The sequence below is a fragment of the Pangasianodon hypophthalmus genome, chromosome 27 (genome assembly GCF_027358585.1).
Source record: "Pangasianodon hypophthalmus isolate fPanHyp1 chromosome 27, fPanHyp1.pri, whole genome shotgun sequence".
NCBI lineage: Eukaryota > Metazoa > Chordata > Actinopteri > Siluriformes > Pangasiidae > Pangasianodon > Pangasianodon hypophthalmus.
The window spans coordinates 17,308,691-17,321,838 of record NC_069736.1 but is presented as its reverse complement, the minus strand read 5'-3'; the positions used below and the strand labels follow the sequence as shown (position 1 = coordinate 17,321,838).

The 13,148-nt window shown below is 38.6% G+C and overlaps 1 protein-coding gene across 1 annotated transcript; it reads left to right on the top strand.

Moving 5' to 3' along the window:
- Positions 1 to 750: 750 nt before the first annotated feature.
- On the top strand, positions 751 to 8,355 carry srsf7a (serine and arginine rich splicing factor 7a). The gene is made up of 8 exons (XM_026921786.3): positions 751 to 892; positions 4,150 to 4,372; positions 5,063 to 5,242; positions 5,529 to 5,591; positions 5,748 to 5,786; positions 5,900 to 6,013; positions 6,937 to 7,047; positions 7,786 to 8,355. Exons 2-8 carry the CDS (start codon positions 4,164 to 4,166, stop codon positions 7,835 to 7,837), a joined length of 768 nt encoding a protein of 255 aa, XP_026777587.1. The 5' UTR covers positions 751 to 892; positions 4,150 to 4,163; the 3' UTR covers positions 7,838 to 8,355.
- Positions 8,356 to 13,148: the final 4,793 nt, after the last annotated feature.

Below are 13,148 nucleotides of genomic sequence, written 5' to 3'. Positions count from 1 at the left end.
ATCTACAGCGACTCATAGAGTCACTAGAGTGTCTATAAAATGACTAGCGGGAGGCCCATCCAAACACAAACAAGCATTCTGGACCGGACATCAGTTTTCCAAATGGGTTTTCTCAGCCACATAAGGCTTTTGTCCTGAGGTCATGGCTTAAACCATTATTTTTTAATCATGTTCTACTTATTTTGCAGGTTATTTATACAAGGAAGAAATAAAAGAAATCAACTACTGCACCTTTAAATAACAGCTAAGTTGTTTTCTTTTCTTATATTGCCCGTGAACTCAGGAAGAGAGTCAGGGACACTCTATAGCTCTGTCTGTTTTGAAATACAGATTAAAATTAGTCTTTCATCTTGTTTGATATACTGTAAATGGTTTGAGAATGCTCAGAGATTTATAGCTAAGTTATTTATAATTGCAGATTTGCATTAATGTGGCTAATCATAAGTACATCTTTATCTTTTGGACATTTTGTATACATCTTTTACACATTTACACATCTTTTATACATCTTTTATACATTTACAGCTCTTCTATTAAGCACTGTAATTGAAAAGTGCTATATAACACATGACTAATGTTTGATCTGTAATCGGTTGTTATTTAATTCACGACGTGTGGGTTGAAATAATGGCGTCTGCACCCTCTTTAGTGCACTACATTTCCAACAGAAAGCGGCTTCGGAGTGAACCATAACAAAAACGCGCCTTTATATCGCGTCATGTACAGATGGACCAATCAGAAGGGTCGTCTATAAAGCCCCGCCTCTTCGATTTCGTCACGAAAGCGCGCGCTCAGCTTTGGAAACCATCGCTTGCACTTCCGGGAAACGAGAGCGAGAGAGCGCGTGCGTGCGTGTGTGAGTGAATGTGACGCTTGAGACGAGTAGAAGACGGTAAGAAACTAAAATAAAAATCGACTCTAAAAGGAACACAGTTATTCCCCGCGGTGCTTTACACATCGTTCTTGTGTTTATGACCGGTTCTGCGTGTACTGCGGTTTCAGATAGAGTTCGCGTGCTCAACCGGAAACACACGTTCACGCGCGCGCTGCGTCGCGGAGCTCGAGGCCGACAAGTACGCCTGTCCCTAAGCTAAGCTAAAAGCTAAGCTAACTAGCACGCGCGATTTAAACGTCGCCATTGTTGTTTTTAATTATTATTTGTTTCAGTTGTTTTTTGGATTTGTCTTAGATATAACTTTGTTTATCACATACAAATGTAATTGACCACACTGACTCAGAGTAGCGCGCGTTTTTATTGATTTAGTTTGCGTTCAGTTTAGTGCAAAACCGCACTACAGTGTGCAGAGTGAGTAGTGAGAGTCGGAGGCTGTGTTCCAAACGGCTGCCCACTTCACTACATAGTGCACTACAGAGTGCGCGAGCGCCATTATTTCTTGTCTTAACGCAGCGTACTCGTTTAGGGAGCACGCAGCCATTTGGGACCAGGTTATAATATGTGACTCGATAGGATGTTCTGCATTAGAAATAAACCGAAACCAACGGATTATTAAAACAAATGATACATGTAGTATCTTTAAAATCTTTTTTTAACAAGACCAACTTGCACTTTGTGGTTTTATTAAAAAAACAACAACAAATTGTTCGGTAAATGGTTGCCCTGATACTCCATAAATTAGTCAGGAAATTGAATTAAATGAACAAACAAGACCGAAAAAAACAAAACCTGACACATTTTCTGATAATAAATGTGACTTTTACTGTTGGATGGCTGAGTTAATCTGCAAAAAAAGCATAAAATGTTGGATTTTACAGCCAGGTGACGAACAAAGAGGCTGTTAGCATGTTGGCTAAACTCAGCTCTGACTAGCGAGTTTAAATATTCAGTGGCGTTATTAGCTTCATGCTAACCGGCTAACTGTTTTTTTTTTTAATCTACAAACATTTCTACAATAATTTTTTAGCTATATTTAATTTACAAGTTGTTAGTTAATAAATAGCAGCGTTGAACAGTGGCTAGAACACCGTAATAATATAATAATATTAAAATATTGCACAAAAATGCAAAACATCACACATGGGGTCCATTGAATTCTTCTGTTTTAGTAGTAATAATGTAGAAAAAAGGTTTGTTTGTATCTAAAAGACGTGTAATTTGTCTCACATTCACCTTCTAATTCCATAATTTTTTAAATTACTGGCCTGATATCGTGAGCCCTGTTTGGACAGGATTAGTTTTACCTCCTGAGCTGAGGTAAATATTAGCATTAATATCTCTGGGATTTTCGTTTTATCTCCTGAAATGAGGTAAATATCAAAATCCCAGAGATATACATGTTAATCTCGCCCCACTCTAAAAGGTGCAAGAAATCAAAGAGCAAAACGATTGTTTCGAATATCTGCAACCTTTTCTCTTGTTAATTTGTTTTACTTTATTCCCCTGATCATATTTGGTTTGTTTCTGTATTTTTTTTTTCTTTCGGTTTATTTCCTTTGGCGTTATCAGGATTGTAACAGTGGATAGGTTTTGTAAATTCTCTTTATGTGTATTTTTTTGAGTGTTCTTGTTCTGGGGGGAAAAAATCCCGTCCCCACACCCAGTGTCGATAAACGTTTACCCGCTGTGTGTGTGTGTGTGTGTGTGTATACTCGTCTGTAAAGATTACGACATATTTCGCTTTCTATAAAGCGATCGGTGTAAATAACTCCAGGTAACGCGTTTCCTGTCTGAACTGACATGATGATGGTAAAGATTTTTTTTAAACAGTTAAAGATTTCGCACTTTTTCTTCAATGTAAAGACACTCCAGGAAGACTATCTCCGTCTAGTAAAGTTAAAACAAACACAAGTTAGATTGAATGATTTCCTTCTTTATGCTGTAATAACTAAATGGCTCATAAATGCCTGCGCGTGTAATCTTTGACATCTCGTCTAGCTTTTCTTGCTTATATTAGAGTAGGACGATGTGATCAAAATATCACGATACGAGAAGACATTTCTGCGATATCACAATATGTATGAAGATGCATGAGGTTTTTATCCGAAAGTTAGTTCCCGTCCACTAATGTGATTGGTCGAGTCGGTTTCCAAGAATAATTATATTTCCTCCTGTACCTTTTAATGGGAATGTACAGATCCATGTGAGCTAGCTAGCTGATGTGCTGTACAGTGAGTGTAGCTTCTTCAGGATCTCTATCTGCTAGCAGAGAAAAAAATAAACAAAACGTTTGGTCACACTGTGTCTGAAATGTCACTCAGTATTAATTTCACATTTCATAGAACTTGTATAAAAGCAGTATCGCGCTCATAGTCGTGAGATTATACTGAATAATCGGCACGGCTGCGATCACTTACGATATTCGGTATAGCCGCACTCTTGCTCGTGCGATATTGCTTAAATATATAGGTTCACAAGGTTCGCAACTGAGTTTAATATCTACAGAAATAAATTAGAACTGAAAAGGAAGAAACCTAGAAAAAGAACCTGTAAAGATGTTATAATTTTTCAGTGAGAGTTAAAACCGTACAAAAACTTTAACATCAAGTCGCCTGCTTCTCATCAGAGTTAAAAAAAAAAAAAAAAACGTGTTACAGAAAGACATAATGATATGCACAATGTGTTTTTTTTTTTTTTTTTTTTTTATCATTGACCACAATATTGATATTTCATCACATTTCCCAGCTCTAACTCAAAACACAGCATAAGGAATGTACATATTTATGTTCCTGCTGCTGTCGCTCATTTATTTGTAGCCTAAAAATCACTAGCTACGTAAATCAGTTATTATATAATCAGTTACTTTTTTATTTGTGAAATAAATGAAATGCACATATTTGGCTTGTTTTAGCCTGTTCTTTTAGCTGTTTAAAATTACGTCTCTCAAGTTCGCCGTTTACGAATTTGGCGATATTGTCGTCACCCGGCTTTATCGGCTTAATATTGTTTCTTGAAACGTTTCAGGCCATCTCGACTTTTAAACGTTCAGTTTTAATTCTGTCTAAGCTGGATGTGGGTTTAGAAATAACAGCCATTTGTCTCCTGCACGTCGGTTTTTAAGTGTGTGACCCAGAGATGGATATCAGACACGTTAATGCTGTGACTCGCACAACAGCAAGAGGCAAACATTGGGGATGATGTTGAAAGCTTTGAGAATGTAGAGATGTGGTTTTAAGTTGCTGTAACTCGTCCAGGTTGCAGGTTCGAGATGTCTTACTCGTCACGGAGTTCCCTGGACTGTAAGGTGTATGTGGGTGACCTGGGCAATGGCGCGGCGAAGGGCGAGCTGGAGCGTGCGTTCAGCTACTACGGGCCTCTGCGGAGCGTCTGGGTGGCGCGGAACCCTCCTGGCTTCGCTTTTGTCGAGTACGAAGACTCCAGAGATGCCGAGGACGCCGTGAAGGGCATGGACGGAAAGTGAGTCGGCTTGAGTTTAATATCTGCCAACGTTTCCCCATGACGTTTCATGTTCTTATACAACCCCAAACAGTGTAGTTTTTATTCTTACAGGTGTGCTTTTGAGTGTAAATGCATAACATGTCTACATTTAGAAGAACATAACGGGAGGGAAATGCATTTTTACGCAAAAAAAAAAAAAAAAAGACATTGATGTATCTTCTTAAAGCTTCAGTTACGTCACACAGGTGACCTATTTTCAGGAGACTCGTATTTCAATGAGACTGTTAATGAAATATGATAACCACAAAACACAAGGCAACATTCCCAGTGAACTTTTAATTAAAAAAAAAAAAAGTTTTAAGTGACCTAGCATGGCTCGATTTCTTAGTGCCGTAGCTTTAGTTGAACGTTTGCTTACAGTGATGACTCGAGTTCCAAATTTTGGTCTAAATATTGGATAAATATTTCCAGTTAAACTGGTTAAAAAATCTCTCGGAGTTGATTGCGGAATCCGATGAGCATCTTCCCTGCGTATTTTATATATATTTATATATAAATATGTGCCAACTCTAGAAGTATTTAAGTGTTTCTTGGAAAATATCTCTATTAAGGGAGAAATATTTTTGATTTCTAAATGGTAAAATTCTAAATGGCATGGCCATGGCATGTGATATTACATGTGACATGTGACTTCTTTCTCTTTCCCAGAATGCTCTGCGGGGCCCGCATCCGCGTCGAGATGTCAAACGGAATGTCCCGGAAGTCCCGCTTCGGTCGGCCAAGCCGCAGACAGTTTGATCCAAATGACCGCTGCTACCAGTGCGGAGAGACTGGCCACTACGCCTACGACTGCTACCGCTACAACAAGAGAGGCGGCAGACGCAGCAGGTACACACACACACACACGTGTCTAATGTCTCATCTGACAAATGTAACTCCGAAGTCCATGTCATTCTGTTATAAATAAATTGTTAGCTCTGACAAAATGCTGTGTTATAAGAGGAATAAAACACTTCCTGTTGTTACTTTATCATAACTGTTTATTTGGAGTGTGTGAGCTTTAATCACAAGAACTGCAGCCCCAAACATTTAGTGAAACTTTAAAGGAGCTAGTTCTGAAATATCTGTGTACAACTGCACAACAGTAGCTCATTTTTAAAAATTGTCTTTTCAGGTCTCGCTCTCGGTCCAGATCTCGTGGTCGTCGCTACCACTCTCGCAGCCGTAGCAACGAGCGGTAAGAACGCTGTACACGTTTTTACTGTCTCACTGTTTCAGAGACTAATTCTACTGGGATGTGATGTTGACTTGAAGGCTCTCGGCGTACTGATCGTGTGTGTGTGTGTGTGTGTGTGTGTGTGTGTGTGTGTGTGTGTGTGTGTGTGTGTTGCAGGAGATATCGCTCTCCATCCTACTCCAGAAGGCGGAGCAGGTGAGTTCTGCTGTGCTTTGTACTTTATAGCTGTCAACAGCTGATCCATCACAGCTCCTAGATCTTTCCATGGAAGCTAGTCAGCTAAATGTTTAGTGTGTGTGTGTGTTTAGGTCGGCATCCCCGGGTCGCTCCAAATCCCGAACCCCAGTTCGACGCTCTCGTTCCCCTGTGCGCCGATCCAGAAGTCCTGCCAGGAGGTCCAGAACACCAGTCCGCAGGACCAGGTACGACCCACACACTCTGTTCATGAGCATGGGAGTGTTTAGCACTTATTTCAGATGAGGAATTATAATTTTTATTTTATGATGCGACAGATTAATATTCTGTGTGTGTGAGACACGGAGCTACTTTTCTTGTAATAACATCAAACAATACAGTGATGAGCGACAATCGAGTTTCGCCTGGTCCCACAGCTAAGTGCTGTCCAAGCTAAGTGCTGTCCAAGCTAAGTGCTGTCCAAGCTAAGTGCTGTCCAAGCTAAGTGCTGTCCAAGCTAAGTGCTGTCCAAGCTAAGTGCTGTCCAAGCTAAGTGCTGTCTTCTGAAACCTGCATTTGGTCTCCACTTGGCACCCAAAAATGGAAGAAAAACCACAGTGTCCAATTTTCCTTTAAAGTTGAACTAATATAAAACGCTGTATAAATTCTACAGCAAACTCTTACGTTTTGTTGCAGTGAGGACGAACGAGTGGCTTGTTTATGTTGTGAACGCAGCAGTAAAGGGGAATATTTCAGCAAAAATATCGAATGTACATGTTTTTATAAACCATAATTTGCCATTTGTTGTAGTTTTGCACCAGAGCTATGAGGCAAATGTCTTGTAATTAATTATAATTAATGGAAGTTTCTCACTCAAAATCTTCACTATAAACATCTGGTTCTTTGGTGATTTCACACCTACGGAGTTGCTTATGCAGATTATAATTTGAAATTCAAATGGAGAATTATATATTTTGGACTATCGATTGCATTACTTTGTTTGAAGTGAGTTTATGGAGATTTTTGTATTATGTATTTTCAGAAAAGATCCATGTTGGAATTGATTTCCTTGGTTGAACCATTTCATTTCTGCTTTGAACGTCTTGCACTTAAGTGAAGGTTGTATATCAACGTGTCTCTGTTCTGTCTGTGTGTTTTGTGGTTTGAACAGTCGTTCTCGTTCTCGTTCACGTTCCCGCTCCGGCTCCAGACAGAGAGTGCGCAGCGCATCCAGGTCCCGATCCAGATCTCGTTCTCGCTCCTTAAGCAAGAAAAGAGACAGGTGAGATCGTCCTGTCCTTCACACACCTAATTCATCTGGGTCTTTTCAGTGAAGAATTATTTGATTTAATTCAGTTAAATGTTAAATTTGTTCCACAATACGTACGTGTGTCGCTGCATCGTTTGGCCAGCGGCTCATGCTGCTGTTGAAGGCAAATTAAAATAAATTTGGCTAATAATCAACGCTATTTTGTTTTATTTGAGTTTATATGTCTGTGTTTTAGAAGATCTTTTTCCATATCTAAACAGCACATGCTTCTTTTGCATACTGAAAAGCCGGAAATCTCCGGCAGCCTGAACTTGACTCTCTGACTCGGCTGATTTGTTCTTGACCCAAATGATTCACTGAAACGAGGAGTGTGGATCAGGCTACACACACACACACACACACACACAGCTGCAATTACCCATAATATACTTGTAAATGTATGGAAATGTAGTGCTTTGGCTTCCACGTTTCAGTTGCAAAGCCCGTCAGCGTTCAAGTGAAGAAATTGCTCTGTGCGTGGCCTTGAGCGATTCTTCACTTCCGTGACTCGTTTAAAAACACTGAATTATTCACAAACATGTTTTGCTTAGTACTGCATGGTGTATTGTGGTGTTTCTTGATGGTACAAGTGTATAGTGTAAAGTATATTGTGTACATAGTGTGATATGTTCCACAGGGAACATGACTTCAGTACATAATGGGTGTAACGGTGATAATCTGTGCTTATGCCTCTGTATGTGTGTGTTTTAGCCGTTCTAGGTCCATCAGCCCGAGAAAGAGCCCGACGCCTGACGCTGACTGATTTGGAACGTCGAACCCCTCTTCATCTCCACCCTTCTCTCTCTCTCTCCCTCCCTCCCCACTCCCTCTCCACTCCAGCGCTTCTCTGCTATACCTCCGTCAACTGATGAACCTCCATCGACTGATGTCATTATGACTTCTGTTCCATCGCAGTCCCCCTTCTTTCAGTTTTCAGTTTCAAACATCTGCATCCGCACCTGTACGTCTCTGCTCTCCTGCCTACCTCTCTTTGCCTATTTTTTCTTTTACACCGCGAGTTTCTTTTCCATTTTAAAAATGTATTCTTAAAATGGTTTTAAGCCATCGTTTTTAGTTTCAGGCCCGAGACTCTGGTCTGTAATGAACGGGACAGTCAGCAGTGTCGGGATTGGAAAAAAAGAATGAGCCATAATTGGGTCAAAGCTAGGCTTGAAGTGTTTTTGGTTTTTTAATTTTTTTTTTGTTTTGTTTGTTTTGGTTTTTTTCCCCTGCTATGAAAATGCCAGTGGTCTTTTTAATAAAGTGAGTCTTTACACATCAGTGTTTCTTTACTGTCTGTTTATTTATGGCGCGATGGACACAAGTCCAACAAGCGTAATTGCCTGAAAGCCCCATAGAGTTTATTTATGATTTGGATATTTCTGTCCACAATGTTTGAGTTTTATGATTCTTTGCATCTGAAAAGAGAAAGTTTAGTGTTTGAATAAACATGAAAATGTTAAAATCTAATGCAAGAATATCAAACCAAGAGGAAATATTGTGGAAGGATGAAAATGTAGAAAAGTGGCTGAGTAGTTTGTTATTTTATCTATTCTCAGTGTTTTAACAGCTTAAACTATGGTTTTTATCCTGCAATGTTAAGGTGAGGCCAAAATAAGAAATATAAAACATTTGGGGTGGGGCATGCTGTTATTAAAAATATGATCAGTGTGTTGAAGTGTATAGTTACTATTGTTAGTGTTTTTGTTTGTTTGTTTTTTCCCCTCTCCATCACAACAATGCCAAAAATTGCAATTTATTTTATTAATGAAAGGACATTTTTAAAAAAAATATTTTTTAAAATCTGTTTAGAGTTACTTTCAGGTTGTGGAATGCCTGTGAAACAAGTTTATCACTTACATTAGAGTAGCTATAAACAGTTTTGAAGATTAAAAAAAAAAACTAAAAATGCAGTTCGTGTTACCGAGAAACTGCAAGGCTTAAACTCCTCTGTTCTGACTTACTGTTACAAATGGCTGACACTGGAGACTCCTTCCATAGAAATTAACATCTCCTTACAGAAGACATAACCCTATCAACACAAGTGTTTTTCTTGGCTTTTGTAAATCAATTTGTTATTGGAGCATCTGTCCTACAAGTCCCTGTGAACAAGCTGTTACTATAGAGATGATAATGTATTAGAAAGAGCGCATTACTATAAACCTATGAGCTGCACTACTGTCAGAGCTGCTGTTATAGAAAATACATCAACAACTTCTGACCAGTCAGGATTCAGCAGTATAAATAATTTGAACACTGATCTGTGGGACTTTTTTTTTGCTTTTGTGAAATTTAAATGGAAGGTTGTGCATCTTAGTGTTCACAGCTCTGATAACATTAATTCAAATGTTATTTAATATGGCATGCTAAAATAAAACAGCGCAAGTTTGGCCAGGAAAATAAATTTTAGATACTGACTTAGGATTTTAATTTAATTTATACACCATTATATCTATTGTTGAAAATGGATTTAAAATAGAACTGTAAAAAGGTGCCAGTGTTCATTTCTGCCACGTTTTTCAAATTATTATTATTATTAGTTTAGGTTTTTGTTATTATTGACTCAGGGTTTCATAAAAAAAAAAAAAAAAAAAAAAATTTTTTTTAGGTCATACCGGAAGTCGTTATTAGTAATTGGACAAACTGACTCACGCGCGCCCTCTCCAGTTTAAATTTAAATTCTAACGGTCGCTCACAAAAAGAGGTCGCGTGCAATCAATTTAGCTAACTAGCTAGCTGTTTAGTTTTTCCACACAGGCAGTGAAAAGCACAAACGACGAAACGACGAAAACAAGACAAAAATGGTGGAAATATCAACATATCCGTTCCTAAACTACTAATAAATCTTCGTAAGACTAAATTAACACTTTATTAACATCACAGCCTCCAGAGAACACGGTGTTTAGGAGAACTGCCATGTCAGGTATGTTTAACCTTGCTTATTAATGCTTATAACTCAAATTTAAGATAGAACAGCACTTGAGTATACTTTTTATTAAGTGTATGTTGTATTTATTTAAAATGTAAGTCAGTTTTGTGGTAGATTTTTTATGTATGTCACGTTTATTTCAGTTTGTTTAGCCAAGTGTCACGTGGTTCACTTTCATAGAGTGGTCATCCAGTGAACAGAATTGTGGGATATTTATCCAAAATTATAAATACAGCTGTCCTTTTTTGAAGCTTGAGACTTCATCTCAAGCTTACATACTGCACAAATCAAGGCTTCCTTTTTGAAGAAATGTGATTATGGCATGTGGTTGTTGATTATCATGATATATAGTGATATATTGTATTGTTTGTGTGTGGTGTTGTGTTACAGAATCCTGTGACAGCGAGTTGTGTAGATCTGGTTGGTACATGCTGATGCCCCTGTTAAACAGCATTGTTATCTATAGCATCAAAGTCAAATCCAGTGGACCAGGGGTTCAGGTCGTACTTGATCAAATGTGAGTGAGTGTGTAGGTGTGTGTTTGTGTATCTCAGTGTGAACATGCCCAATTTCTTTTGCTTTATACACACTATATACATGGGTATAGGCAGCGAGAACTGGTGTGGCTTCTGGTTCTGCCATTCACAAAGGTGTGTCTGTCTTGCTGAAGGAGGCCTGGCCTCTGGGACAGACTAATACGTCATGTAACGGAGGAGAACGCTGTCACTGTGAACGTTGCATTTCAGCTTTTCTTCATTCGTTATTCCTTATATAATTTATAATATATAATTTACCCTTCCCTTGTTTTAGTTTTCCACGTTTCATTTACACCTCTCTAAAATGCGTCCTTGAATTGGCGAAGCAAACAGTCACAAAACTCCTCCTCTGTCGTGCAAGGAGTCGTGGGCAATATTAGCTGAAAAAGTGTCCACGGATCCACACTTCGAAAATCTAGAGGACATAGTAGACCATCCTGGTTCCTTTGGGATCCTCATTTCAACATACTACTAGGACACACTGATTATAATCTCGAATACTGTTTGGTGCGGATAGTAGGCGGAATGAGACGCAGCAGTGGTCTGTGTCTGTCAGTGTGCAGGGGGCGTGGTCTGTGTCTGTCAGAGTGAAGGGGGCGTGGCCTGTGGCTGTCAGCGTGAAGGGGGCATGTTCTGTGTCTGTCGAAGTGAAGGAGGGGTGTTTTGTCTGTCAGTGTGAAGGAGGCGTGGTCTGTGGCTGTCAGAGTGAAGGGGCGTGTTCTGTTTGTCTGTCAGTGTGAAGGAGGCGGGGTCTGTTTGTCTGTCGGAGTAAAGGGGGTGGGGTCTGTTTGTCTGTCGGAGTGAAGGGGGCGTGGTCTGTGCAGAATGGAAGAGTTTCAGTGGAAGGGGTAACATGATCAATATCACAAATTTGCTTCAGTTTAAATTGTGACCTAGAAATAGTGCAGAATCTTCCATATTGAATTTTCAAAATATTGAACACATCCTTTCCATGTTTTACATTTTTACTAATTATGAAACTAATTATTTCTGGTTTTAAATGAAAAAAAAAAAAATCCAGATTTTGATGTGGTTCCAGACTTTTGGACCCCACTGTACGTCGAGTTGTACACATTTATTTCACTTCAGCTTGACTGTTTTCCTGTCAGTTTTACCTCATAATTAGATATTAAATTAAATTAGATTTCTATTTGGTTTATCTTTTCTCTGACTGGTGGAGAAGCCATGTAGAAATATAATACTACTCCTCATTCTTTCCACGTGTGTGTGTGTGTGTGTATGTGTGTGTGTGTGTGTGCGCGTGTATATAGGGGCAGTGACAGAGACGCATCTTGCAGCTACTTTCAGCACTTCGAGTTCACGGAATATCCTTACAAAATGGCCGAAAATGATATCTGCTTTTAAGGTAAGGACGTAAAGCGTGAAATGCTGAGCGCAAAGGAGTATCTTTTACTTTGTTATTAAAAAATACACGTGCAAATCTGATCTGTTTACTCCAATTAAAAAAAGGCAGTAATTTTTATCATGTTCAATAAATATTTAAAATTGATTATTAATAATATTCGCAATGAACAGTTCTTCTGCTGCACAATGTAATCTGTTAACAGTAAGATATGGTTGCTAAGCAACATAACGGACCAAGATTAGAGCATTATATAAACAGATTAATGGCTGAAGTTGAATAGTTTTATTGGTTTTAAACCTGGATAATTCAGATATTTTCTTGCAGTCAGGTCACGCGTGTGTGTATCAATGATTTTACAGCAGCTTTGAACATGACAACAAATTTTAGAACCGAAAATATCCGTATTTATAAAACTAAAATCTAACTTAATCCATAAATTCTTTGTTCTTTTATATCGTTATGAAAAGGTATAGGAATAAATGTGAAAATTCTTCTACAAATTAAGGTTTGTAGTTCAGAATATAGTGTGATACAATGTGATTTTATGTGTTTCCACAGCAGAAATATGACTTAAGTGGTTTATATAGAAAATTGACCTGAATGTGTTACAGTAGCTTATGAGGTTCATTGTAATCAATAACGTCAAGCGAAAGCATTTTTGGTTACGCATTACTGTCTGTGTTGTATGTAAAGTGTAATGATGATAAAACTGAGACGTTTTTGTGTATTCACAGATCGTCCTGGTCAACGTGCTGAGCGTTGTGCTCGCCTGCCTCCTGTATCAGTGCTGCAGAAGTGGACGGATTTCTCGTTTCAACACGACAACATCTCTGCGTCATGTCAGGACAAACAAAGCTCAGGTTCCATTTCCTTTTCTTTCACACTTTTGGCAAATGCAATTACCCATAGATGCACATATTAGAGGCCTAGTTTGTGCGCAATACAAAACAGATAAGCGTGTGCTCCGCCCCCATATACGATGCATGAACCTATCAGAGCTGTTTTCATGCAAATATGGTTTAAAAATGCTAATTGAAAAGTAATATTACCTCCAAATCTTTATTATAGCGTTTTTTTATACACTTATTTACTGCCTTTCCCCAGTCTTAATTTGCTTAACATCGTCAGATTAAAAACAGTTTAATCTTGTGATGCAACGTGGGTAATATTTGTAGAGAAACTGGCTCGCTAATGAACCTGTTTCACACTGTTTTCTTTCTTTCCTTGGTAATATTTGACTAAA

What these genes read in the sequence shown, in the direction of transcription:
- srsf7a (XM_026921786.3), top strand. Translation starts at nt 4,164, where the DNA reads ATGTCTTACTCGTCACGGAGTTCCCTGGACTGTAAGGTGTATGTGGGT. An exon ending in ACACCAGTCCGCAGGACCAG is followed by an intron (nt 6,014 to 6,936) that starts GTACGACCCACA and finishes TGGTTTGAACAG; the next exon opens with TCGTTCTCGTTCTCGTTCAC. An exon ending in TTAAGCAAGAAAAGAGACAG is followed by an intron (nt 7,048 to 7,785) that starts GTGAGATCGTCC and finishes TGTGTGTTTTAG; the next exon opens with CCGTTCTAGGTCCATCAGCC.